This window comes from Pseudorca crassidens, chromosome 15 (assembly GCF_039906515.1).
Source record: "Pseudorca crassidens isolate mPseCra1 chromosome 15, mPseCra1.hap1, whole genome shotgun sequence".
In the NCBI taxonomy this organism is placed as follows: domain Eukaryota; kingdom Metazoa; phylum Chordata; class Mammalia; order Artiodactyla; family Delphinidae; genus Pseudorca; species Pseudorca crassidens.
The window spans coordinates 8,221,181-8,247,987 of NC_090310.1; the positions used below are offsets into that span (position 1 = coordinate 8,221,181).

A 26,807-nucleotide genomic window follows, 5' to 3' on the forward strand; every position below is an offset into this window, starting at 1 on the left:
GAGACACATCAGGCTCTGTAGCCTGTGGGAGACGGATGAGTGGGACCCAGGGGTGTGGCAGGGACAGCAGGTGGGAGGAGAAAGCAAGTCCCCAGGACGGGGGGAAACAGAGCAGGGGCAGTGGGGATGCACAGAGACTGTGCTGGCGGCCCGGCGCTTGGCCACCCCCACCAGCAGCTGACCCCCATCTCGAGATCCCAGAGCCTCCACAGTCATGGCAGGTTTATTGTCGGCAACAGAGCGTCGCGATGCTCTCCCGGGGAGCACAGCTGTGGCCGTGAGGGGAGCAGGGGTGGTGGTGGCCAGGAGCAAAGCGGGTGCTGAGGTCCAGGCCTGGTCTCCTGGGCCCCATGTTCCCTCCTGCCTCTCTGGGTCCAAGAAGCATCAGTCCATCTGGGCGTGGACCACCCTAGAGGGGGCTTTCTAGCTGGGTCCACCCTGGGCAGGAGAGGAGGGACCCTGGGGAGTCTGGGCTAGTGGCAGTGATGGCTGTGGGGCTGGCGGGGAGCAGCCAGGCCTCACAGAGGAGCAGGAACCCCCGAAGTCCCCTGGAGATGTCAGGTGGGTGATGACGGGCCAAAACCGTATCAGCTCTGGATTTCCGGACCCCCTGGGCCCCTGGCTCCCCCAGCTCACTCAGCCCAGGAGAGACCCAGGCCGTGCACCCCAACGAGAGGGACCGAGGTGAAAAGCTGAGAGTGCACGGGGGTCTCCCAGCACCTGGCGGGGCTCAGCATGTTGTGCGGGGCGGCCTCATGTCTGCAGCTCCAGGACGCGGCTGGGCTCCAAGGGGGGGGAGCCAGCTGGGCTGGACCTATGGGCCTCCCGGAGGTCCTGCAGTACCTGGAGCAGCTGGGCCACTGGGTCCTCGGGGGCTGGAGGCAGATGCAGGATGAGGGCAGAGCAGGTAGGGTCGCGCCTGTCTGGAAGGCCGGAGGGCCCCTGGGAGGGAGGCCCCACCCACCATCCCCGAAAGGGGGCTCAGGTGGGAAGCACCTACCTCCTCCGGGGCCCGTGAGCACAGGGGCTGCCTCTGGGCCCGCACTCAGCTGTCGGTGCTTCTCCCTGTGGGTGAGGACAGGATGTGAGGGCTTCTGGTGCCCTCGCCCAGCAGGCTGGGTGACCCAGGGTGGGCCTCCTGAGCTGGAGGGGGCTCCTGGGGGCAGGGGGCTGCCTCAATGTACAGGAAAAAGTGTGGAGCCAGGTCTCGGCCCCCGGTCGCCTCCCGCTTCCGCCGTCCAGCCTCCTCCTCTGGTCCCCCCTCATCCTCCACCTCAGCAAAGGTGCATCAGCGGAAGGCACTTTGGAAACCAAGCTTGAACCGTGTCACTTCCTTTTCAGAGGGCCCTTGGGGAGAGATGCAAGCGGGGCCTGAAAATCCCCTCGTGTTACCTGGCCACGGAATGAGTTTCATTCTTACGGGAACAGGAGACAGGGACATTTTAAGCACGGCTCCTACCCAGGGTTCACCAAAGGTCCCCGGGTCGCTCAGGTACAATCCTGTGCGCTTACACGGAGGGATGGTGGGCAGCCTCGCGGACCCTGTGCTTGAAGCTCCTTATTTAGGAACTCTGCTGGCTCAGCGCTCTGACCATCTCCCTGATCTATTTTGGATAAAACAGATCAAACTCCTCCTCGTCAGCTGCCTCCTAGGCCCTAGAGGGTCGCCTGACCCCTGACCCCTCTGCTCACGTGCTTCTTCCGCTCTTACTGTACGAGGATAAGCCTGTGTTGTTTAGGCCACGAAGCGTATGGTGACGCACTACAGTAGCCACAGGAGACAAACCCTAGGAGAGCTGCTGAGGAGGCAAGGAGGATGCGCGGCGCCCCTCCAGGCCCCGGGGGCAGGGGTGTGGGAGAGAAAACTGCCCCCTTTCGAACAGACTCCGGGAAGCAGTGCTCTCAGGAAGCGATGGCTTGCTTTAAAATATCCCCGCGCTGAACCCGCCCCCGACCAGAGATTCTGAGTCAGTGGGCTAGGGCCCAGGCATCCTGTTTTTAAAAAGCGTTCTGTGTTCGCTAAGCTGGAGCCAGGGCTGAGAACCACTGAATTAAGCGAGTTGGCTGAGGGCAATCCTGGCGCTCTGAGGGCACCAAGGGAGGGCTGGGCAGATGAGGGGGCCGGGTCAGCCGGGGGCGCGGAACAGCTACAGCCTGACCCTGGGCTTCCACAGCCCCTGGGACCTTCAACCTAAGATGAGCCAGCCTCATGCTGCAGAGATCCAGATGCCCTCCGGTGTGGCTGCCACAGGCAGGAAGGTGCAGAGTCTGATTACGAGGGAAGAGACCAGCCACTGCGGAGGGGCCCTGAGCCCAAATCCCGGCTCCAGCGCCCCCCGGCACATCCCCCGGGGCTTCCCAGGCTCTGCTGCATGGGACTCGCTGCCCCTGCACGGGCCTCCTCACCGCAGCGTGGCCTCTACGCCCAGCAGGTGCCGGTAGATGAGCTGAGCCTCCAGGTCATGGTCGAGAGGGTCATTCCACTCCTGCAGGGTCACCCGGGACCGCGTCTTGTCGCAACCCAGATCTGGGGGCAGAGAGAGGACAGAGTTACAGGCAGGCACTGTGAGCGCTTATGTCCAACTTCCTGGAATGCAGATGGGGAAACGGAGGCCTAGAGAGGGGGCAAGGGACGCACTCAGGGGCCCCCAGGGCGGAGCTGGGCTGGGGGCACAGCCGAGAAGTCTGGCCCAGGGCCTGCCTGTGGCTCCCCACACTTCCAGGGGGCAGCCCCTCATCTCTCTCGGGTTCAGCTCCTGAGCCGTGACTGCAGGATGTGGGAGTTGTGCAGAATACAACTTAGGGAGCTGGACCACTTTCTGGAAGATTCCTGCCTGGAAGGAAGCAGGGAGCAGCCTGGAACTGTAAGATCATGGTGAGGGGAGCCGGGGTTCTGTGCCTTGGAATGAGCCGGCCCTGCCACGTGCTGCTTTACAACCTTGGCAGGGACGCCTGCATTTGCTAAGCCTCGGTTTCCTGCTCCACAAAATACGGCTGCCCAGCCCTGCCTCGTAGCGCCCTGGGGAGCCCCACTGCACCGATGACAAGGGTTACTGTCACAAGGCTACAACCAGAGGCTGCAGGTCAGGTCAGCCAGCCAGGGACGCCCTCGTGACAAGCTGCCACTGCTCAACCTCAGAGCCAGGGCTGGGCTACAGCAGGTGGGCCAGCTTCTGAGGGCCTGGACCCCACCGGGCTCGAGGGTCAGCCTGGCCTGCAGGCCAGGGGCTCCAAGTGCTGAGTCTCCTCTGTGACTGGGGTGCAAGAATTTTGTAAAGCAAAGGGGACTTCCCTGGTGACACGGTGGTTAAGAATCCGCCTGCCAATGCAGGGGACACGGGTTCGAGCCCTGGTCCGGGAAGATCCCACATGCTGTGGGGCAACGAAGCCCGTGCGCCACAACTACTGAGCCCGTGTGCCACAACTACTGAAGCCCGCGCACCTAGAGCCCGTGCTCCACAACAAGAGGAGCCACCGCAGTGAGAAGCCCGAGCAACGCAACGAAGAGCTCGCCGCAGCTAGAGAAAGCCTGCGTGCAGCAACGAAGACCCGACGCAGCCAAAAATAAATAAATTTATTTAAAAAAAAATTTTGTAAAGCAGGTAGGGATAAGGAAGGAAGATCTTGAGCATTCTAGAACTTTACTGTCCAAGAGGGTAGCCACTAGCCACATGAGGCCATTCATATTTAAATTAATTGAAATTAAAATAAATTCAAAACTCCGTTCCTCGGCTGCACTAGCTACATCACCAGTGCTCAATAACCACACGTTCAGGCCTGGCACATGCACAGTATTGGACAGTACAGATACACACCATTTCCATCATCACTGAAAGTTCTAGAAGCTTCTCTCTGCCATCCCTCCAGTGCCCAAGGCCCAGGGTGCCCCCAACTCACAGCTCCAGTACTGGGCTGCCAGTATGGAAATATGCAAATTAGGGGGCTGTCTTCAGCCCTCATTAGCAAGGAATTCCTAAAGTGTGTTCCTTGGAACACTGGTTCTGCAAGAAGCTCATTCACTAGGCCAGAAAAGTGGTCCCTGGCAAAGGAATTTGGGAAGTGCTGGGCTACACGGTGTCAGATGTGGGATTCTAACTCGTTTTCAGGCCTCCTCCAGGGCCTCTGAGGTACCCACATGCATCACACACATCAAGTGGCATTTCCCAAACCACCTGGTCACAGGACCCTTTCTGCCCAGAGCACCTGCGGGGCCTGGTTGGCCTCAGGTGAGTGCCCACAGGTGCCCAGGTAGCTCCCCGCCAGGCCAGCGAGGCGGGGCTCCAGGGGCCTTTCGGGGACAGACGCAGTGCCATGGGGCCCTGGCCTCCATCCCACCTGTCTTGTCCCTCTGGTGGCAGCAGCTCCACTTGTCCCCGCGGAAGACTCCAGGGTGGTAGGAGCCTAGCAGGCCGGTGTTGTTGATGCTGACCTTCCGCAGTGCAGACAGCCACTGGTTCAGCTCGTTCACACACTACAGGGGGCATGGGGGGAGGGCACTGATGAGAGGTCACCTCCTCCAGGAAGCTCTCCATCCTTGAAGCTGCCCTATCTCTCAGGACTACACAGTCCCTGTGAGCCTGCTCGGCAGCTTTGGGTGAATTAGGAAAGGCTGCCCTTTCTCCAGACGGATGCAGCCCGCACCTGGCACATGGCTTGGTGAGCAGAGTGTGGGCTGGATTTCAGCCACCACTGGCCCCCTCGGCCATGCCTTTGGGCAATCCACAACCTGCCAACTATATGTGGTGGCTCTAGACTCTGACCCAACAGGGAGTCCTTAGAGGTGGGGCCCGTGGGATGGGTCTGTGACCTCCCACCCGTGCGCCCAGGACAGTCACTCGGGGGAACAAAGCACGCCCCCTCCCACTTCACCTTCCTCCTCGCTCAATGTCCCTGCTCAGGTGCTGCCTATCAGAGGCCCCCCCTGAGCACCGCTTCTGCTACACCCTCACTCTGTCCTCTCCCCGTCTCTCTCAGTCTCCACTGGTTCCCGTTTGACATGTTAAATATTTATTTATGGGTCCATCTTCTCCCCTGGGATGGAAGCTCCACGAGGGCAAGGACGCTGTTTTGTCTGCCGCCGTAACCCCACCACTTAGAATAGTGCCTGGAACCCAGAAGGTGCTCAATAAATATTTTTTAGATGAATGAATGAGTGAGTGAGTGAATGAATGAGTGAGTGAATGAATGGATTAATACGTGAACAGAGGAGAAAGGCACTTGAGAGTGTGCACCCAGAGCCACACACTCGCATAAGTGTGTGACTGTTATGTGTAGATACACACACACACACACACAGAAACTCACAAGCAGCAACTCAGATACTTGGAAATACAGTTGCCAAAAACATGCACAACGTGAAGCTTCAAGACGTGGGGACGCGCCAGTCCACGCACCGGACCACACCCAGACCTACGTGCGGGTGCCAAAGCAGGGCCACGCAGAGACCCCAGGAGACACACACGCCGCACTCACGTCAGATTTCACACCCCTGCTGTGCCTGATGCGGCCGACAAGGGGTGGGAGGCTCACTCGATCCTCATTCCAGCCCACCCAGGCATTCTCCCACAGCACCCCTATTTGCAGGTGCCCCCTCGGCCTGGCCCACACCTTGCACTGCAGGTAGGCGGTCTGGGACCTGCCCGCGTCGTCCGTGTAGATGACCTGCATGACGTGGGAGCTGCCGAAGCTCTTCTCCTCCACCTTTTCTGCTGCCCGGAGGTGGGCAAGCTTGATGAGGGTGCTTTTCTGGGCGAGAGGGGGAACAGGGGAAAGGAGGCTCAGGGTCCTAGCCGGGGTCACTCCACTTCCTATCTCTGGGCCTCAGTCTCCCCTTCTGCAGCATCAGGGGTTGGTGTTGGGGATCCAGAGTGCCTGCCCTCCCAGGAGCCTACTCTGAGAGTGACCTCAGCCAGGACAGAGCGCAGACACATGTGCCTGGCCTCTGTGGGCTCCCAGCAGTCCTGGGACGTCTGAGCTTTAGCAAAGGGCCAGGAAACGCAGCTTTCCAGGGCTGGAGAGCACTGCCTGCTGTGGACCAGGCCCTGTGCCTTTGCACTTATTTTCCCAGCTCACCTTTGTTCTCGCAGGCCCTAAAGGTCACATCCCACCTGCCGGACCCTGCCCCACTCCTGCTGTCATCGAATTTGATGAGATACACATGGGACAGACAGAAGCTCTGGACCTAAAACATCCAGGACCCTGAGGGACTCCCGACCTGCTAAAGCTGAACTACGCTGCCAGCGCCCAGACGCTGTTCTCCTTGCTTCGGGAACTCACCAGCGCCCTTCAGCATCTGAAGGACCAGTCCCCACGGCCCTCGGGCATCCAAGCTCACCACCCCTGCTGGCCTCAGGGACAAGCAGAGAGGGGCAGTGCCATCTCTTGGGAGGAGTGGGGAAACCTGGAGGGGAGCCCTGAGGACCCATGTCTGAGCTGTCTCTGGGTGGGGCTTCCCAAAGGATAGAAGGGACAGTCCAGAGGAGGATGTGCTGCGTGTACTGGGGTGTCTGCTGGAGATGAGGCAGAAACGAGGCAGTAGTGCGGGCGGTGCTGCACAGGGGGATACACGGGGGTGCCCAGAGGATGGCACAGCTCCATGCCTAGGAGCAGAAAGGGGCCCAGAGCAGGGTGGGTAGCCAGGCTTTGCCCAGGGAACCCGAGGGCCGGGCAGCTGCCCAGAGTGAAAGAAGCTGGAAAGTGGGAGGCCTGGGCTGAGGGGTCACCTGAGCTCCTTCACTCCCTCTGCCCCCACCCCAAACTGCACAGGGCTGGTTGGGCATCCCTGGAGACCTTCCCCCAGATCCTGGCTGACTGGGGGTTAGGTTGGCCCTGCTAGGGGGTCAACAGGTCCATTCAGGAAGTATGTGCTCAGCCCTTTTTGGGAGCAAAGCGCTCAGGAGAGGCCAGCCCAGGGGACGTAGTGTCTTCAGTAATACAACTGGTCTAGATCCTGCTCTGTGCCAGGCTCTGGACCCTCAGAGAGCTCATCTCATCTAATTCTCAACAACCTGGTAAGTAGGAACCATTCTCTCCAATTTACAGACCAAGACACCAAGGCTCAGAGAGGTTGACACACTTCCCCTAGGTGCACAGGGCAGGAAGTCAGGACGCCTCTCAGCCCCTCTCTGCTTCCCTGAGCTCCCAGTGCCCCATCTTCCTCATGCACCTGACCTAGAAGCCAGGGCTAGACACTGCAGCCGCTGCCCACACCAGGACCCCCTGAACAGAGGACCTTCTTTCTCACGGGTCTTAAGTGATCTTGTGGCTGACACCAGGAGCCTGCATCTGTCTGGCTTTCTTCTGATCCCGGTGGACCCTGGGATGGGCTCCGAGGAAGCGAAAGGTGCCTCCAGGGTGTTATAACCCCTCAGAGCGCTACTTGCCCTCATCCTTCCTTACCCACCTTGGAGCTGGGTGTCTTGGCAAAGCTGAGGGCCTCCGTGGTGAGGGAGAAGTGGAGCTTCTTAAAGGAGGAAGACATGAGGGGGCCCTTGCCCTTGGTCTTGTGTATGAAGAGCGGCCCCTCCTTCACCAGCGGCGCCTGCAAGCTCAGGGCCCGCTGCAGGTCCAGCTCTGTAGGCCAGGGAGGGAAGGTGACAGGTGAGCCCAATGGAGGGGAAGGAGGGGCGGACCGAGGGCGGGGACTGGGGCGGAGCAAACTTCAACAGCAGGTTGTGGGTGGAGCTGCGAGAGGCACTGAAGGGGGCGAGGCCATGGCACGGGGCGGGGGCGGCGAGGCCATGGGACGGGGGCGGGGCAAACGTGATCGGCGGGTGAGGGCGGGGCCACACGGGGAAGCGCTCACCCTCTTTCTCCTGGATGTCTACCAACTTGGTGATGAAGTCCTTCAGCTGGGCCACGCCCTGGCGCACCGTGGGCTGCAGCGGTTCCATCCAAGCCTCCTTAGCCCTGGAAGCTGGTGTGTCCATGTTGCCCACATTCTGGACCGCCTGGGGGTTGACAGCAAGAAAGGCCAGGCTCTGCTGGGTCAGAGGCCGGGCCACTGCCGCTCCCCCCACCCCCACCCAGTCTGTACTCCCACTGTAGACGTGGAGGTTGAGATGGCACAGGCTCTGCTCACGGGCCTACTCTATCCCCACTGGGGGTCAGGGGTGAACGATCACAGCTTGAGACCTTTCGGGGACTTACAGTTGAGACCACTTGGGCCCAACCTGGTGACCTTCCTCTGCAGATTTAACAACAGATTCTGCTCCACTGGGTACCCTGGCCCCAACCTGGTGCCAAACACATAAGTGCAGTCTGGGAGTGAGTAGATCTGGGGGTTAGAAGACTCCAGTTCACCCCTGACAGGCTGTGAGGCCTTAGGCGACCTCCTGCTGTGGACCTGTTCCCTTATCCATGAGACTGGGTGACCATGAGACAGCTCTGTAGACTGTGAAGCGCAGTGTCACATGAGGGTACCGTGGCCTGCCACAAGGCTTTCCTCGAGCCAATGGGGAACACACGGCAGTCCAGGCAAGGACCCCTATTCAGCAGCCAGCTAAGCACCTCCCGCCAGCGTCCACAGCCCCGGACCTTGGCCAGCAGGAGCAGGGTGCGGCTGGTGCGGGCGTCCGCGTGCCGCTCCCGCAGGTGGAAGAGCTTGGGCGCCATGATGGCAGGAGAGATGAAGCGCAGGCACAGGAAGCTGGTGACGGCGATGAAGGGCACGTTCTGGAGGGGTGAGCGAGCGTTGGGGGCTGGACTCCCCTAAGCCTGGCCTCTGACAGCCCCTTTCCCTTTGGCGCTGTCCCCACAACTCCGCATCAACTTCCCACCCCGGGCCCCAGCCCCGCCCTCGGCTTCTAACCATCAGGCCCTTCCTACCACATCTTGGGGCTCCACCACTTCTTTTCCCCCCACTTTCTCCCCTCCGCCCAGCCCCACCGGCAGCGAGCGCACCTCGTCCTGGGCGCTGGGGAAGCGCTCGCGCACGCGCCGGAAGAGCTGGCGGAAGGTGGCGCGGACCACGGCAGGGCATGCGCGAACCGAGCGACTGAGCGAGCTCAACAGCGCCCCCAAGTGGGCGCGCAGCGTCTGCGCGCTCTGCTCCAGCACTTCAGCTTCGGTCTGCGGGCGGTGCAACCCGGAGCACCTGAGTGAGCCCGGGGCAGACCCGCAGAAAGGTCGACGTCAGCGCTTGCACTCATGACTCGGACAGGGGCACCCGGAGACACAGGCGTAGAAAGACATCAGCCAAGACAGAGACACAGAGACCACGCCCAGGTGGGCAGTGCAGACGAAAGGTAGACCAGGCAGAAAGAGCACTTAAACACACACTTGAAGAAAGGGCCTGACTCCCCGCCCCCCCCCCCACCGCGCCTTCAGGGATCACCCCTGGCCTCACCCTACATCCTTGACCTCCACCTTGCTGGGGTCCAGCTCCACGTACTTCTTCTCCTCAAACACCCTGTCAATGATGGGGCCCAGGACGCCGTGCAGATACCGCATTCCAGCCACCTGGGGGCCACCGCGAGCCGCATTGGTCCCATCTCCCACCTCCTGCTGCCCGCCATCTTCCTCGCAGCTGGCCTCCCAGCCACCTCGGGCATCTATCCACCCAGGATAGAGCCAGGCACACAGGGGAAGGTGGCTCAACAAACTGCAGCTACATGAATGAATGAGTGAATGAGTGAATGAAATTCTTATCCTTAAAGGGCCCTGGACGGGAGACAGAAGAGTCAAGTTTAAGTTTCAACTCTGTCTCTTAGCCTCTCTGAACCTCAGTCTCCTCATCTATAAAACAGAGACAATATACTATGCAAACTCACCTTCAGAAAAGACTCCATGGACTTGGAGGCCAGAGAATTGCTTCGAAACAGGGTGTTGGCCTCACCTACGAGCAGAGGTCCCCATGGGTAGGGGGTTGGCAGAGGGACAAGGCTTTGGGGAGGAGGATGGAGGACCTTGGGGCTGGGGGCTCGGGGCTGGATGCTTAGTAAAGAGCCTCCTGGCCACCTCCCAACCCAGCACCCCACCTCTGCCTTTTGCTCTTTCTTTTGCCTCCTAATCTGACCCTTCTCCCTCCTTAATCGGACCCATCAGCCTCCTACAGGAGGACTTTGAGGTTTCTCTCCTCCCAGCATCCCTGGAGTCCTGGGCTCTGGTCCCCCACCATGCCCTCAGACCGGCCACTCCCTCCCAGGCCTCACTGGTGCGACCCAGCTCTAGCTGAAAGAGCAGGTCCAGGAAGTCTTTGGCCAGTCCCTGCCCCAGGAAAAGCTTGAGCAGGGTGGTGGCCACGTCCTGGCGGCATTCCGTGCTTGTCGTCTCCTCGATGAGTAGGATCAGCTGCCCTGGGCTCTGCGGGAGGCAGCAAGGAGAGGTGCAGCTGCAGGACGCACAGGGGAAGCCAAATCCTTCACTCTGAGGACCGCAGAGGACCATGGGGAAGGGGGGGCACTTTCCCAAGGAACGGAGGGGCCCTGGGCACTGGCTGGTGCCTTACCATCCTGACAACTCAGGTCTCTGCTCTTCAGAGTGGGTTTAGAAGGACAGGGAGGACACACGTACTGTCCCTGGACCCTCCCACCTTCCCCCAGGGGCCCCCTCACCTGGGTGCCCAGCTTCACCTCATGGCAGAGCAGCTGCACCAGGGGCTGGTAGCAGCCGGAGGGCAGCACCATCTCGTCCCGCAGCCGCACCTCCAGCTGCAAGGAGCCCAGGTTGCCCCTGGAACGGGCAGCCTGTGACCTCTCCACCAGGGACCCAGGCTGCCCGGGGCCGTGCCCCCTTCCCCACTGCCTCCGTTTTCCCTGCGGTCTCTCCGTGCGTGCCCTCCACCGTGGTTCCCTACACTGCCTCCCCTCCCGTTTTCTGCCCGGGCTGTTCTCTCTGTTTGGAAAGCTTTTCCTGCCTCCATCCTCCATCCGTCTTCAAGGCCTGGCTCCCCGCCACCTCTATACTCCTGTGGATTCTAGGCTTCACCCATGTGGACTCTCCAGCCTTGAGCCTGTCAACTCCCAGAAAATAGCTCCCGCATGTATATATTTTACACTGGAAGCAAATCAGATCCCCAAGCTTCAAAACAACCTGCCAGGGGAAACTGAAGCTCAAACAGGGTAAGCACCTGGCCACATCAGACCTAACTTCCAAGCTCCCTTGCTCTGACCCTTCTAGGGGAGGCTGATGACCAAGGCTTGACAGTCTCTACGGCCCTCTGCTACCCACAGCACAGCACGGCTAAGTGACACGTGGCTTCTAGAAGCCATCAAGTCTGCCGTGGCTGGTTCTGTGGAAACGCCTTGGAGCTGGACACAGGCGTGTGCCCAGCCCCTGCCCTGCTGAGGGTGGGGATGGGGGGGCCTGGGGCCTCCTGTGGAGAGACAGAGCTGAAGCATCCGAGGGGGGGACACTGCTGGTCCTCCACTTCCGGACTAAGTAGTGGGCAAAGAGGCCAGAGGGCTCCCTTGATAAGGCTGCCAGATTTACCAAAATAAAAATACAAGACACTCCGATAAATTGAGTATTTGTAATATACGTTTGTCTCAGATATTGGATGGACATACGCTAAAAAATTATTCAAGGTTTATCTGAAATTCAGTTTTACTGAATATCCTGTATTTTATCTGGTAATCCTATTCCTGGAAAATTGGGAGGAGCTATGGCTCAGGGACACTGCCTCAGAGCTCTGGGGACTTGAACACCGGGCTAAGTAAGGTCTGCAGAGAAACCCTTAAAGGGAAGGTATCTGAAGGCTTGTTCTAGAATCTGACAGAAGACAGAAGGCAGGAGACGTGTATTGCCTTGGAGCCCTGAGGGCAGGGCTGAGTCCAGGACTGTGAGAAAGAGGGAAGAGGCGGGATCCGGCCAGATGGAGAAGGATGCTGGCCTGGTGGGCGAGGGCCACAAGAAACCTGGGGCGGCATCACCCACCCGTTACCAGCACACCTGTCTCCCTGCTGGCGCCAACGCTCTGCCTCCTGGGGCCCAGAGCCCGCCAGCCCTGCCAACCCTGCCACCGAGCCACAGGCACTCACTCTTCTCGCCGACTCTTGGACTGGTCGGGCTGCAGCCGGAACCAGCCCTCCTCCTGCTGGGCCGCCCGGAGTCTCTGGACATTGAACACCACCTGGGGGTGGGGCAGAGGCGTTATGGGTCGGGGGACATCCTGGGGCTGAGATCCTCAGGTCTCTTCCTTGCCAACTACTGTTCTTTTAAGAGGGGGTACCTTCCGAGGGTCCCTGAGCGCCAGTGGCTGGCTCTGGGGAGTCCCGGGCCTCCTGGGGATGGCCGGACAGGATGGTCGGGAGGGAGGCCGGGCGGGTGTGGCCTGAAGGGGCAGGGTGCTCACCTTGCCCAGGAAGTCATTGCGGCTGACAAGGTCCCAGTCCCAGGCCTCCACACACAGCGCCTCCGCCGCCCCCTCTTCCAGCTCGAATTCAAACGTCTCATTCCAGCGTGGGTAGCGTGACTTCTTCACGATCTGCCCAGAAAGGGGTCAGCGGGGGCAGGGCTGATGCCATGCGGCTCCCCAGGCCCAGCCAAGGACAGACCCCCCCACACCGCACCTTCCCCGCAGGGGTCCTGATGCAGCTTCCTCTCCTCGGTCCGGGCAGAGGCCCCGAAATAGCAGAGGTAAAAACTTCCTGTCCAAGCCCCTACTCGGTTCTCAAGTGGGGAAATTGAGGCCCAGAGTGGGTAAGGCACTTGCCCAAGGCCACACAGCAAAATGGTAGCAGGTTGCACTGAGAACCCTGGTCTCGACGTCCTCCCCGCTCAGGACTGAGCTCACCACCCTGGCTGTTCCCCAGAGGTGAGAAAAGTCGTGTGGGCAGCTGTTGGACTTTGCAGATTAACCGCAGGTGGGCTGTCTCGGCCCATCTGGGCCAGGAGTGAAAGGCGGCTGAGGCCACAGGAGCTGGCACCAGAAGGGCTTGGACCCACTGTGCACTCTTGGAGAGGTGGCCCCGCTTTTCTGAACCTCCTCTGTAAGACTGCAGGCCCAACCTGACCTCCCAGGTGATGGTGAAAACCCCCCTGCCCCCTCCCGGTCCCCCAGCCTCCTCACCGAGGTCTCCTGCGTCCGGCCGTTGTAGCGCACTCGGACAAAGGGGTCAGATGCACCATTCCGGTCCTTGGGGGCTAGGTCCCTGCGAGGGAGGAGAGCATCCACTTGTCACCAAGTGTCCCCTGGGCTAACACCCCACCACTGTGGGGTAACCCCACGCCGGGCTGGAAAGGCCTGGGCTCATCCTGGGCCTGGCCAGCTGGGTGGCTGTCAGCCTTCCAGACGTTCCCACCACGGTCATCCCATGGACCCCTGGGGTGGGGGCATCCTCCAAGGCTCCTTCTGACTCGGCCGCTGCAGGTCGGCCGCTGCATCTCTTCTGGCGGGCGGGGCAGGCAAGGCAGGCTCAGCTGTGGGTCAGCCCGGGCCAGGGGCGCCCCCCCTCCCCCTCCCCCTTTCCAGGGCAAGGGCCACCTCCCTGAGGCTCAGTTTCCGCATCAGTAAAATGGAGAAGATAATCCCTTGGATTGAGATGATGGGCTTCTAGAAGGCCTGTCCCCACAATATCCCCCTTACTTGAGGGAGGCCTTGGTGGGCGGCCCCGACCACCATCCTGCCCTCTCTCCACAGACGGTCCTTTAGGAAGCCCAAGGCTGGCCGCAGTGCCCCCAGCTTAGAACCCTCTGGAAGAACCTCAAAGCCCAGCCCCATTCCCTTCCCTGGAAATATTATTTTCTGCTCTTCTCCGTCTTTTCCATTTTATGCCTCTCATGACTGCTTTTCTTTCCTCCTCAGAACTGTCTAATAAAATTCCAGAGTTTCGCCTTGAGAATCTGCCCAGAAAGATGAGGAGGAAATGTTCTGTTTCTGCCACGAAGGCAGCTCCTTACGGGGGTTGGAGCCAAGGAGCCTGGGGGACGAGTGCCCTCACACGCCAGACAGAGGGCTGACTGACCACTGCCCCCCTCTCCCACCCAGGCACTTGCTAAGAGGAGGCCGGGCTGGCCCAGCCGTCGTGTCCCCGACAGTCTGGGCAGTGTGTGTGCGTGTGTGCGAGTGTGCATGAGCTTGTGAGCATGCGGGTTACAGAGAGCCTGGCCCGGGCGAGGCTGAGGAAGGAGGAAGTGGGTGAGCAGAGGCGGGGATGGCCCGTGAGGATGACAGAGCGTGAGGGATGTGACTGTGATTCTGCCCAAGGCCAAGTCTTTTCCAGCTGGCCCTGCCTCTTCCACATACCCGCCCCAGGACAGAAAATAAAGCCGGTGGAGCCGCAGGCCTCATGTTCAGGAGGGAGGTCTTCCTCCCAGCGTGGCCAGCCACCCCGCGGCTCCTCCACAGGTGCCGGCCCGCCGGCGTGTGCCTCCAAGGGACGCAGGCGGAGGCTGGGGGCCACCGCCTGCTCCCACCCCAGAGCCAGGCAAGCAGCCGGCGGAGGTGAGTTGGAGCCAGACAGGAAGGTGCTTCTCATGGAGTGTGTGTGACTCACACTCAGGCCCAGGTGGGAGTGGGGCCTGCAGCTAAAAACACCCTGCTAGGGGTGGGGGGTTCCCTGTCACAGGTGACAGGCCCATCTTCCCATCCAAGTCGCTGTCGCTCCTGGAGAGAACCCCGCCCCTCCCATCTGGAGGTTTTCAGCAACTCCTTCCAACCCCCCCCACCCCACCGAGGACCCCCACCCCACCGAGGACCCCCACCCACCTCACAAGTCGGGCCAAGTTCATATTGAAGTTAAAGCCAGGGAAGCCCAGTCTTGGCACTGGGGCTGTATGATCAGGGTTCAGGGTCCCCTGTCACCCATCACCCCCACTGCTCTAGGATGCCTGAATTTCCAGCATTAGAACATCATCCCTTCCCCTAAGAGACACAGCCTCCTGAGTGGGGTCACCTGGGAAACGTCTTCAGGTCAGAGAAGCCGCCCCCATGTGCCCAAGAGCCCGCTGTCCAGGGAGGAGGCATGGGGTCAGGAGGCGGACTCGGGGGAGAGGAGGCCCAGCGTCCACAGTGGGTTTCTCTAGTTGTTTTGTTTGTTTGTTTGTTTTTGCGGTACGCGGGCCTCTCACTGCCGTGGCCTCTTCCGTTGCGGAGCACAGGCTCCGGACGCGCAGGCTCAGCGGCCATGGCTCACGGGCCCAGCCGCTCCGCGGCATGTGGGATCTTCCCGGACCAGGGCACGAACCCGCGTCCCCTGCATTGGCAGGCGGACTCTCAACCACTGCGCCACCAGGGAAGCCCGGGTTTCTCTAGTTTTGTGGGGCCCACTGCCTGGTCTCCCAGGGCTCACCTGGCCTCCAGCACAGAGCAGCGCAGCCGGCAGGCCCGGGTCCCCAGCACCACTTCCAGCCGCAGGTGGATCTCGCCCTGCACCTCCTCATCAGGGTCGACCTCCGTCAGATGGGCCCATCCACTGAAACCTGAGGGGCCGCGACTCAGCCAGGGCGCTGGCCCTTCTCTCTCAGCCCCTCCAGGCACCACGGGCCCCTGCACAGGCCCCTCGGAAACCTCTCAAGCTCCCACGAGGCAGGGGCTGCTGTCCCCAGTGACAGATGGGGAAACTGAGGTTCAGACGCTGAACAACAGTGGTTAGAAGAGCCTGGGTCAGAGTCCAAGTCCTCACCCTTGGGCCACACTGCATTTGGTGGCCCTGACCCTGACCCATCCTGGGACCGGCCTCTCTGCCTCAGTTTCCTCATCTCAAAACAGGGGGAGAGTGGCTCTCGCCCAGGGGTGCTGGGAGGAAGGCCTAAGCCCAGATGGGGGTGCGACGAGGCAATGGCATCATTAGGGCCACTGGCCCCCAAGGGACTGGCTGGGGCCACAGGCAGGACAGGCCTCAGGCCTGGCAGGGGCCAAGAGGCTCTATGAGTCAGCAGACGCCCCTGCCCCCAGGCCTGCCCCAGCCTCACAGACAGGAGCAGGTGTGTGCCGGGAAGGCCCCTTGAGAGTCACAGGGGCTCCGGTCAGCAGTCTGAAGCATCTCAGAGCTCCTGGTCTGAACCTTCACTGGCAGATGGGGACTCAGTCCAGAGGAGGCAGCACCACGTCACACGGCGAGGCTAGGGCAGGGCTGACCCCTCCAAACAATGTCCGCATCCCCAGAATCCTCCAAGGCGCTCTCCAGCCTAGCCCCGCTCCAGGCCGACCCCTCAGACTTAGGACACTAGGACCCAGGCTGAGGGGACCCCGTGGGGTACAGAGCCAGCCAGACTGGGAGGAGGGGTTCCCACACCTGGGCCATGCAGCATAAAGAGGCCCCTTCCTCTGCCTGCAGACGCCTCAGATCCCACCACTAGCAGCCCCTCTTTGCCCTGGGGGGATGTGGTCCCAACTGAGGGCGGGGAGAATGGGGCACGGAGGCCGGGGTGCAGGAGTTGGAGAGGGCCACAGGCCCTTCTGGGGAGGGTAGAAATGGCTTTTCCTGAGCATGGGGGCCTGAAGGAGCCCAGAAGAAGGGTCTCAGAGTGGAGGATGGGCCGGGGACTGGGCAGACAAGTGGGGGGCCAGGGGAGGGAGGCCAGGGGAGGAGAAAGAGTGGGCTCCCTCCCAGGATCTTACCCTTAGGGTGAGTAGCCAGGGTGTCCCTGGTAAGGCAGACCTTCCCGATGACGTCGTCCCGGCTGGAGGGTGGAGACGGAGCCAGAGCTGGGCGGGGCTCGGTGCGGAGCCCAGGACCCCCTCCCACACAGGTTGGGGCCCCTGGCGGGAGCAGGGAGACTGACACTCCAGTCACTTACCGTAGCCCACGGAGCCGGACCCATGACCCTTCTGTAGGCCCTCTCATGGGCATGGGATATGTTTCCGCACGTGGACTGACACACATGCCCACAAACATGCCAAGCTCTTCTCTCCGGGGGCCTGTTTCCTAGCTTGCATCCCCGCGCACACACAGCCCAGTGCACGTGCACACGCGTGATGTGGTGGGAGCACAAGGAATCCACACACACATACACAGACACCGCACATCCAAACCCTGCACCTTCCAGATCCCCCGGGCTCCCCCTCCCTCCAGGCTGTACAGAGGATGCCGTGACCAGCAGTCCCAGCAGTGAAATGGGCCAGAGAGGGACAAGTGGTGGGGTCTGGGCCCCAGCTGAGGACTGGGGTTCCACCCACCTGAGGGCATCCTCGTCCATGACGTAGAAAGCCACCGAGTGGAAGGTGGGCAGCAGGTGCACCTGATACTCCTCGCCCCAGAAGGGGCACAGGGTCTTCCACACAGTGGCTGTCCTGCAAGAGAGGACCCTCAGCACTTGCCTGGGCCGCCCGCAGGCCCCGGGCTGGGACAAGGCGGGGCTGTGTGGCTTGAGCCCACCTTTCCCCACAGCTGCCTCCATTCCCGGGAAAAACTGCTCTGCTAGGTGATGATTCTCCCTGTCCCGGACCCACCGTCCATCACCAATCATTCCCTCCTGACCTTCCTCTCTGCCCTGGGTGGGGCACAGGCTGCATCTATCAGGCCATTTTCCATTGGGGGAAACTGAGACCAGAGTTGGCAGTAGCTGGCCTCAGGTCACACAGCAGGACAGTGGCAGAGCCAGGACCAAAGCCTCCCCCGGCCCCTGATGCTGGACAGACTCACTGTAGAGGCAGGGGGATGGCCAAGTTGACTCTGGAGACAGAGAGTCCTCCTGGGGGCCCTGAGAGCCAAGGTCTGGGTCCTGACCCACAGAGGTCCTGTATGGGCAAAGCCTCACCCAGTTCTGGCCGAACCCCCCAGGACAGAACCTTCATCACATAGGGCTCAGCAGGGTATGTGGATGTGGGGAAGCTGCAACTCCCCAAGGACCCAGATGAAGGCTCAGGGGATCACCTTCATCCCAACCAGTTCTTGGACAGGTCACTTGAACTCTGGGGCCTTGGTTTCTCTGTCTGTCATTGAGACAATCAGAGCATGCATGTCTCCCCCCTCATGGTGCCCATGCTCAGGAGAGAATCTGGAAAAAGGCGTCTGCAGTGAGAAGAACTCTGTACGGCAGCCTTGGTTCTCAATCAGCAGTGGACACCCAGATGGGCAGAAGAGCTGAGCTGAGCTTTGGCCATGAACTTTGAGGCAAAGGCCTGAGTGAGAGAGGGGACCAAACAGCAAAGACCCTGCCAGAATCATGGAGCCCATGGAGAAAGGGATGCCCAGGGGAAGCGGCCCTTCTGGACAAGTTAGTTCTTCTGTAAACAGGATGTGACCCTATTGTACGGAGCTCGCTGGAAGCATTAAACGGGCTGGAAAAGGTTTCTCACAGGGCCTGGCAGAGACCACATTCCCTAAGTGACGGCTGTGGTAACTAGTCATCATCATCTGTCCCTTCTGCGGGTTGTAAAGAGCGACAGAGTCGGGGAGAGGCCCTTGCCTGAGCACCCAGCCCACGGTAGATGATCCCTCCGTGGGCGTTAAGGTCAGCAATTAGCAAGCCTAGTGGGTCTTTCTTACCTCCTAGCAGGCTGTTAGGGCCTGATGGGCTCCAGGGAATCAGACGCTCCAAGCCCTTGCCACGCACATTTCACACACACACACACACACACACACACACACACACACACACACACACACACACACACACACACACACACACACACGCCAGATGCGTGAGTTCAAACGGGCCCGGGGCAGCCCATCTCACTCACCCTCGGGTGGGGGTGGGGCGAGGGCGGTACCTTATGATGGGCTCGTGGTCCACCTTCACGATGCAGTAGGGATCGCTGCTGCCCGTGCTGCAAGAGACAGGTGGGGAGGGGCTGACTGATGGGGCGGCCGGCCGTGGGCACCCCTCCTTCCTCCTCCAGAGGCTCCCAGCGACCCCAGGAAAAAGACAGTCAAGGCTGAGGCACCAGGTCCTGGGCTGGGACCCAAAGATTCCTCAGGCAGGAAAGTACCTCCACCCTCGGTCTGGGAGGGGGCTGGTGAGGCAAAGGCAGGATCGCGCGCCAAGGCTCCCCTGCCCGCTGCTGGCCTTCAGCGGGGGGGATGGTGCTTCTCCTTCCTGCTGGCTCCCACAGCCCCCCCACCCCGCCCCGCCCCAGCCAGGGAGGACAGAAACAAGTCACAACAGCCTACCCCCAGCCAAGTCAGCCCCTCACTCTCTCCGCTCAGACTTGCTTCCTCCAGTGCCTCCCGCCTGGACTGTCTTCCCACTCCTCCCAAGACCCCTCCTCAGTCCCCTTCACTAAGAGCCCTCTCCTGTCCCAGAGGCCCGGAGTAAGGGCTCCCCTGCCATCCCCCCGCCAGCCCCCTCCCTGGCACGTTTCCCTCCATCCCAGCACTGCTATGAGGTACTGTCGTCAGCTGCCTCCCCTACCCTTCTATGAGCTACCTGAGCGTGGGGACCACTTCTGTGTTGACAGGGTCCCTTGAGTGTTTGTTGGATGAATGAATGAATGAACGAATAAAACCATTGGCCTCAAGCTCCCAGCCATCTGGAAAAGCACGAATGGGCCAGGCAACCCAGACCGCTTGGTTCCTCCTGTCTCTGTTGGTGGGGAATTGATTCCTGGGGTTGAGGGCAGCACCGGCCTGGCCCAGGGCCACTGTTGGGCAAGAAGCGGGGGCGGCCTGTCTTCAGAAGTGCCCTTCAGGCCTGGTATCCATAAAAAGGAAGTGTATTTGCATGTTGGAGGTTGGGGAATTCCAAGCCCAGCTTCCCTTCTCAAAAGGGGATCTTCCGGCAGAGGAAGCTACTGGAGACAAACATCTCCAAAGGTTCTCCTTACACTGATGGGAAATGTCTCCTAAGACTGGGCACTGCCCACTGCGCAGCTCAACGCATGAATCCCTACTGAGCAGTGAGGTTTGGGGCTCCTGTTGCAGGCGGGGTCACTGGGGTGGGCAAAGGCCTGCGGGCAGGAGCAGACCTAGTGTGCAGGGCTGCCATGAGCTGGGGGGCTGGGTCAGAGGGGCGGAAGGGGGCAGTGTCAAGAGTGGGCTGAGGCCAGATTTAAGGACCTGCGCCCAACTGTGGCTGGCCCAGCCTGGCTCCTTGTGGGGCCTCTATATTTAGGGCCTTGGCAGTCTCCAGGCTGTGGAATGGGGAGGATCAGGGTAAACCCCAAAATAGCCCCGGGCCCGTCCCCAGGGCCACTGGGCGTGGGAGCCAGTGGGTCACTGGTCACCATGAGACTCAGCTCCTGTATGGCTGACCCAGGCACCCAAGGATGGGAGGAAGCATGACAGAAACAGGTGGGCTCTGGAAGCTGTTGGTGATAGGGTGCACAGCTGTGCTCTGTGCCCTTAAGGGGACTAAAAACCCATGAGTGGAAGTGGCCGGGAGGCAAGTGGTCACTGTGTGATGACGCCCTTCCTCAGAACTGCCTCAGTCAAGATGGGTCACCATGGATGAAAGTGAACTCCCCGTCCTCAGAAGCATGCAAGTCCCAGCTGGAAGGGATGCTGCTCGGGAGACAAGCTGGGGCTGATGAGGTCCAGTGGGGCAGGCTCACCACCCACCGTGCCTCCAGCACTTGGGGAGGGTCTCCTGTGATCTCCAAACCCCCGCCATGCCTAAGCCAACGCTCTGCATGGCATTTGCGAGGCTTGGTCCCCACTGAGCCCCCCCGGCAAGCTTGCAACCTGGCTCCAGCTCGGTTGGCCTGTCAGCAGCAGACTGGGTTTGAATCCTGACTTCTCCCCCTACTGGCTGTGTGGCCTTGGAAAAGGACTTTCCATCCTGAGCCGCGGTTTCCCCATCTACAAATGGAGCATATCTACGTTATAGGGTTAATAAGAGGATTAAATGGGAAGGTCCTGGACACATTTGAATCTCCCCTACTGTGGACCAGGCGTCCCAAGGGACCTGGCATGCCAAGACGAATGAGTCATGGTTCCTGCCCTTAGAGTCACGTGGTGCAGGCAGCCCACGAAGAAGCAATTGCTATCAAGGGCTTTGTCCTAATTCCAGCTCACCCGAAGTGCCGGAAGGCATGGAGCAGGGGCAAGGAACCCTGCCCAAGGGCACCAGGGAAAGTCCTGAAGAGGAGTAGAGGTTTGGAAGAGGTTTTAAAGGGTGAATAGGAGTTTTCCAGTGAACCCTGAAGGGGAGTCCTTGAAGGCAGAAGACTCACACATGTGCAGAAGCAGGGCTGTGAAGGCCAGTAGCCCAAATGTGAGGGACTGGGGTGGCGGAGGTTCACAGCTGGATTTAAGAGATGGTTGGCGGTCAGAGCTGTGCACACCAGCCTCTATGCGGAAGGCAGAGGAAAGGAGGTAGGGGGAGGTGAGGAGGCAGGAGGGCAGGGCAAGGAAAGAGATTCTGGAGGCAGAACGCTCAGAACTTGGGGGCCCCTCCCCTGGGGATGGAAGCACCTGGTGGTGTCCCTCAGCTGTGCAGAGGCAGGGCTGGGCAGGGAACCCGGCACCATGGCTCCCAGGTAGGCAGAGTCCACAGTTTCACCGCCCTAGGCTGCTGAAAGCCTAGAGTCAGGCACTAGGGCCAGCGCTGCAGGGATGGGGAGGGAGGCAACAGATGGAGGGGCTGCTCCTCCCAGGCGCCACCAGCCAGAGGAGGCCAAGCTGACCTAGATACCAGTGCCCGCATGGGGGGCGCTTAGATGCTGGGCCTGGAGGCCGAGACCCCTCTCAGAGCTCATCTGCCTTCCCACCTGAGAGACCACATTCCCAGCTCCCGCCCCAACTCCCCCCCACGCAGCGAAACCCACCTTGAGACAGCCCGCCCAGCACCCTCCCTCACCCATTGCCATGGCAACTGCTGAGCCAGGCCTCCTCAGGCCCAGGGGGCCTTGAACTGGAACTGCTCATGGCGCTGAAAGTGCTGGGAAACTCACAGGGGCCACTGTGCGCGTGAGGGAGATGCCCTTGGCCCGTCCTCCTGCACCCCACTCCCCAGTCCACCACCTCTCTGCATCCGGGAGCTCTCTGAGGAGCCCGGGGGTGGGGAGGCTGCCAGACTTTGGACCATATGCTGCCTCCGGGCTCCCCCGTCCCCGCCCCCTCCTCTAGGCAGCCAGGCCCCTCAAGCTTCGTACTTTCCACCGCTCTTATCCGAGAGGGATTCCCACCTCCAGTTTACAGCAGGGAAACTGAGGCTTTGGGGACAGTGAGCTGCCTAAGGCCCGTGCAAGGGAGCCAGTGATGGGATTGGACTGCTCAGCTCTGGTACCTATTGAGGAGGGTGGGGGCTTCAGAAACCTCCTCGAACCTGGCCAGGGGCCAGGGAAGGTCCTAGGAGTCAGTGCTTGTTAGGAGCCCTAGACTCAAGGCCTTGCTCCGCCACTTGGAGCCAGCATTTCACGTCTCTGAGCCTCGGTTTCCACATCTGTAAAATGGAACGGTGAGAACGACCTTGCTGGGTGGTTGTGAGGATTAAAGGCAATGGCTCAGGTAAAGCCGAGGCTACAAGAGCAGCTACTACCCAGCCACCCCATCCTGCACCGGTCCCAGCCTCCTGACCTAAGGTCCACTCTTCAGGCCAGCCCCTCCCTTCCCAAATGCACAGCAGGAAGCCCCAGGACAGCCCCTGCGCCCCATGGTGTTTCCCCTGCACTCCCAGGTACTAAGGGTTCCAGAACTACTGAGGAAGACCCCTCGTTTCTAGGGGGGCACCCCACACCCTCCAGCCACACCCCGCTCCCCCCCACACCGGCAGTGCATGGAGACAACTCCTTTTCGATGTCTCCCCCACGCCCAGCTCCTGTCCTATCAAAGCCCCTTCCCCTCTTGAGGGGCCGTTCTCTCCCTCCCTATTCACTAAGGCCCCTTACAGATCCCCGCCCCCTCCCCAGACCCCGGCCCTTCCCTGTCACCCCCTGTCCGGTGCTCGCAGCAAATCTCACTGTCCCCATTTCCCTGCCAGTCTCCCACTGCAGCCACACTCGCCACACCCTCACCACTGCTCTACTTGTGGGCGGGCCGTGTGGACCCCAGAAAGGTCAGGCAGGCATAAGGGGCAGCGCCCCTCCCCGGAAAGTTGGGGTTCCCTCCTCCGGCCGCGCTCACATGTCCTTGGCGGGCAGGTTCTTCCCCTCCACGATGCGGATGAACAGCGAGCTGCGCTTGGCCATCGCGGGTCCGCGACGCGGGGTCCTGGCACGGGGGGAGCCGGACGCCAGGGTCCAGGGCAGCGGCAGGCGGCGGTCTGGCGGGCGCTGGACTGGGCGCAGGAGGGGCGGGCCCCGCTGGGCCTGGTAGGTAAGCGCGGGGGCGGACGAATCGCTCCCACTTCATTCACCCCGCCACCGCCCCATGTGAGGAGGGGGGACACAGCGCCCGGGAGGACCAATCGGAAGCCGGGACTCCCCGGGGTGGGCGGGGCCGGCCCGAGCCGCGGCGCTCATTGGGCACCTGGGGCGGTTTAGGGGAGGGGCCTGCGCTGAGCGGTTGGGGAGCGCTGGCTGGAGCTGAGGGGCGTTGGGCGCCCGTCTAGTCTAGTGGAGCCGTAGGGCCCCCGGTGACTTGCGCCACGGGTCCTTGTGGGCGGCGGGCGTGGTCCGAGTGCCTGTACCCAGGCGCTCAAGGGCTGTGGGCCCGAGTGTGCTCTGGGAGGCGTGAGCAAGTGCGGGGATGCGCGGTGGGGGGGGGGGTCGTGAGAGGAGGATAGCCCTGGCCACCCGAGGCTGACGCTTGGAGGCCCTGCAAAGGAGTAAATTGAATGGATGAATAATCGGATGAACTTAGTAAACAATAGGAGTGTTTGTGTTAGAGCTGCGTGGACCCAGAAGGAGGGGAAGCCGGACAGCTCAGAGATTTGGGGGATCCAGAGGTGCGGGGGCCAGTCTGAAAGACCTGGATTATTTGGGTGAACCTGCTTGTGAGGAGGGACCTTTCTCAGTCTCACCTCATTTACGGCTTTTACATCCCCTCAGTGGGAACCTGGATGAGGCGCTCAGGTTCATAGAGGGGAAATTACTTGCTGGAGGTCACACAGCTGTCCCCTGGCAGGGCTAGGCCTGGCTTCCCCAGAGCTCCGTGACTGAGGGCCTTTCCACAGGGGGCACGACCTTTCTCCCAGACTTGGTGTCTAGAGCTGAGTTGCTAGAATTGTCCCCCTTCCCAGATCTAGAGGTCACAGTCCGGGGCTGGCACAGCAACAACTGGCCCTGGGCAGCTGGCTCCCGGTGAAGGTATTGCCCCAAGCATGACTGCAGACTTGGGTCCTAGCCCCAGCCCCAGTACTCCCTTGCTGGGTGACGCTGGGTGGCTCCCTGAACCTCTCCGAGCTGGTTCCATTTCATCACCTGCAATGAGGGAGCAGTGACACCTGCTCAAAACACCCAGGACACACTTCGTGTCGGGGTGCCTAGCAGGTTCTATTTCCTGTCACATTTTGTTTTCTTTTCCTATTTTGTTATTTATACACTACATTCATGCTTTTCCAAATTCAGAAGGCATTGAAGGTTTACAATGCCTTCAGTGAAAAGTCAGTCTCTCTTCTCTCCCAGCCACTTCCACTCCCCTGAGGCAGCCACTATTCCTGATCCCTTGTGCATCCTTTTGGACAGTCTCTGCCTACAGTGCATCAGCAAACATGTGGTTTTCTTTTCTTTCGGTCATACACAAATAGTAGCTTAGTGGTTACACTGAGAGTTTCACTTCTTTTTATCTTGGAGAGCCGTGCATATCTGTACACAAAAAACACCCTTGTTCTCTTTGCCGCTTACCCAGTTTTCTGTTGTGTGGAGGTACCATCCATCATCTCTTTGATGTCCCCTGCTAGTGGATGAGCAGGTTGCCGCCATCATTTGCTTTCACCGAACAATAGCATGGCTCACATGTCATTTTGCACGTGAGCAAATGTAACCAAAGATAAATTCCTAGAAATGGAATCCCTAGGTCAGAAGACATGTGTGGGCGGGACTTCCGTAGGATGTGCCAAATTTCCTGCTGCAGTGGTGGTTTCAGTGTACACAGCCATCAACATACAGGAGAGTGCCAGCTCACCTGTGTCCTCGCTAGCACGCTAATTATCAATCTGTGACCTTTGGCTAAGTGATCAGTAGGAAAATAATGGTTTCTCAGAGTACTTAGGGCTATTTTTTCAGGTGGTTTATCAAGGCCCTTATCAGTCATCCTCAGCTACTGAGATTTGCCCCCTCTGCCTGTTCATCCTTCAGGCATGCGCCCACATCCCTGGGTTTGGGCGAGGCCCCCTGGGGAGTAAGAAGAAGTTTGTTGGCTTCTTGGTAAATTTGGGGCTCACTCCCCACCACCGTGGGCTGTTCTCCCCAGAGCCTTCAGCCTACTCAGCTCCAAGCCAGGCTCCCCTCCCCCACTATGAATTCTAGACCCACGCTGACCTGGTCATTGTCCCCCAGTAACCTCCAGTTCGTCACGAGCCCTTCTGGAGTATAGCTTCCAGAGTGGGGCTGGGCCTTCCTTCTGTGCTCTCGCTTCACAGAGCAGACATGAACAGATCAAACCCGCCCTTCTTCTGGGCACTAGATCTTTTTTTTTTTTTTTTTTTTTTTTTTTTTGCGGTACACGGGCCTCTCACTGCTGTGGCCTCTCCCGTTGCGGAGCACAGGCTCTGGACGCGCAGGCTCAGCAGCCATGGCTCACGGGCCCAGCCGCTCCACGGCATGTGGGATCTTCCCGGACCGGGGCACGAACCCGCGTCCCCTGCATCGGCAGGCGGACTCTCAACCACTGCGCCAACAGGGAAGCCCTGGGCACTAGATCTTTAATGATGCTACTCACGATCCCCTTAGCTTTGGGGGGCCACACTTCCCAGATTTCTGGTTTGAAACAACAGAAACCAATTCGGACTAATTTAAATAGAAAGGGGTTCATTAGAGGCTATTGAGTGTGTCATGGATTCTCCGGGAGAGCCAGAGAACCAGGCCCAAAGGCCACACCCAGCCAGGGACAACGCCCCAAATCACACGCCAGAAGCGGCTTGGTGCGGACACCCCCACTGATGCCCTGGCCAGACCCCTCATCTCATGCCGACTCTGGACGCCAGGTGCTGCCAACACAACTGTTACCCAGCCGCCCCCCCTGCAACCCCATGGAGCTGGGAAAGCTGGGGCGGCATCTGTGCTGGGAGGGGCCTGCCTCCGAAGATGGGGTGGGGGGAGGGAGGAAGGCCCTGGACAGAGGAAGGGGGTTCAGGTGCTGGGCATCCCAAAGGGTGACAGCAGTCCCTGCAGGGTCTTGAACTTCTCCATGCTGCACCCCAGATGACATCCCGTTAGCACCCACTAGATGCCACCTGGACTCTGGGCACCCACGGTTTTCTCATTTGGTTCTCATGACAACCTGTGAGTAGGTGCTGTCATCCCTTTTTTCCCGGTGGTTCCCGTGGTGCCCGGCATCCTGCATCACTCCACTTCAGAAGAAAGTGAGGAGGCTCCGTGGGGGATGCCGGGAGGGCCTCAGGCTACTGCCCACCCTGACCCCATCCCCACTGACACGCAAGATCCTTTCCTCTGCACTGCCCGGTCCCTGGCCCAGTGTCCTCAGAGCACAGCCTCTGAGCACAGGGACTCCTGGGGCAGAATGGGGTCTACACAGAGGATTCAGCCAGGGAGGCAAGCCGAGCTTCCAGCACTTTCCCAGAAACCAGTCTCTGGGGAGGGGGTGAGTCAGAGGGTGGGACGGGGAGGGGAGCTCAGCCTGGCTCCACCATTAGTCCAGACCCTCCATCTACGGGGCGGGGGGGGGACTACAGAGGGGATCCCTTTCCTAAGCGAACCACTGCTCTCATTTCCTATTTCCCTCATTCATTCATTCAGTCAGTCAGTCATCTGCTTATGTCGTCAGCATTCAAGGACTGGTGCCGGGGATCCATGGGAAAACCAACTGCCCTCAGGGGGTTCACAGTCAAAGGGAAGAGATGGACATCGAAGGGCAAGTAAGTGCTACAGCAGAGAATGAATGAGGAATACAGAGGAGGGAGGGGCCCAGGATCTTCAAAGAGGA

General features: G+C 60.3%; 1 protein-coding gene and 1 long non-coding RNA gene across 4 annotated transcripts in view; both read right to left on the reverse strand.

Annotated features, from left to right (window-relative positions):
* The window catches only part of LOC137206771 (uncharacterized), a 94,178-nt gene that overhangs the window by 65,759 nt on the left and 1,612 nt on the right, over window positions 1-26,807 (reverse strand). The window lies entirely within an intron of this gene.
* RASA4B (RAS p21 protein activator 4B) lies at window positions 208-23,128 on the reverse strand. Of its 3 annotated transcripts, none has more exons than XM_067705833.1 (21): window positions 22,887-23,127; window positions 18,596-18,652; window positions 17,060-17,173; window positions 16,502-16,563; window positions 15,231-15,360; window positions 13,010-13,091; window positions 12,293-12,424; window positions 11,979-12,070; window positions 10,554-10,671; window positions 10,152-10,302; window positions 9,771-9,835; window positions 9,347-9,459; window positions 8,902-9,094; window positions 8,536-8,673; window positions 7,805-7,949; window positions 7,403-7,572; window positions 5,608-5,745; window positions 4,336-4,471; window positions 2,407-2,527; window positions 1,001-1,065; window positions 208-875 (listed from the first exon to the last, which is right to left on the reverse strand). In XM_067705833.1, exons 1-21 carry the CDS (start codon window positions 22,949-22,951, stop codon window positions 754-756), a joined length of 2,409 nt encoding a protein of 802 aa, XP_067561934.1. In that variant the 5' UTR covers window positions 22,952-23,127; the 3' UTR covers window positions 208-753. The 3 variants fall into 3 exon arrangements, with proteins under 3 accessions (XP_067561934.1, XP_067561936.1, XP_067561935.1); XM_067705835.1 differs by lacking the exon at window positions 22,887-23,127 and adding an exon at window positions 22,778-22,795; XM_067705834.1 differs by lacking the exon at window positions 8,536-8,673 and having other exon boundaries at window positions 22,887-23,128.

Coding starts and splice junctions, on each gene's coding strand:
- RASA4B (XM_067705833.1), bottom strand. CDS start 22,951: ATGGCCAAGCGCAGCTCGCTGTTCATCCGCATCGTGGAGGGGAAGAAC. Junction 13,092..15,230: donor TGCTCTGTGCTGGAGGCCAG/GTGAGCCCTGGG, acceptor CCTCCCTCGCAG/GGACCTAGCCCCCAAGGACC. Junction 9,836..10,151: donor GCTAGAGCTGGGTCGCACCA/GTGAGGCCTGGG, acceptor CTCTGCTCGTAG/GTGAGGCCAACACCCTGTTT.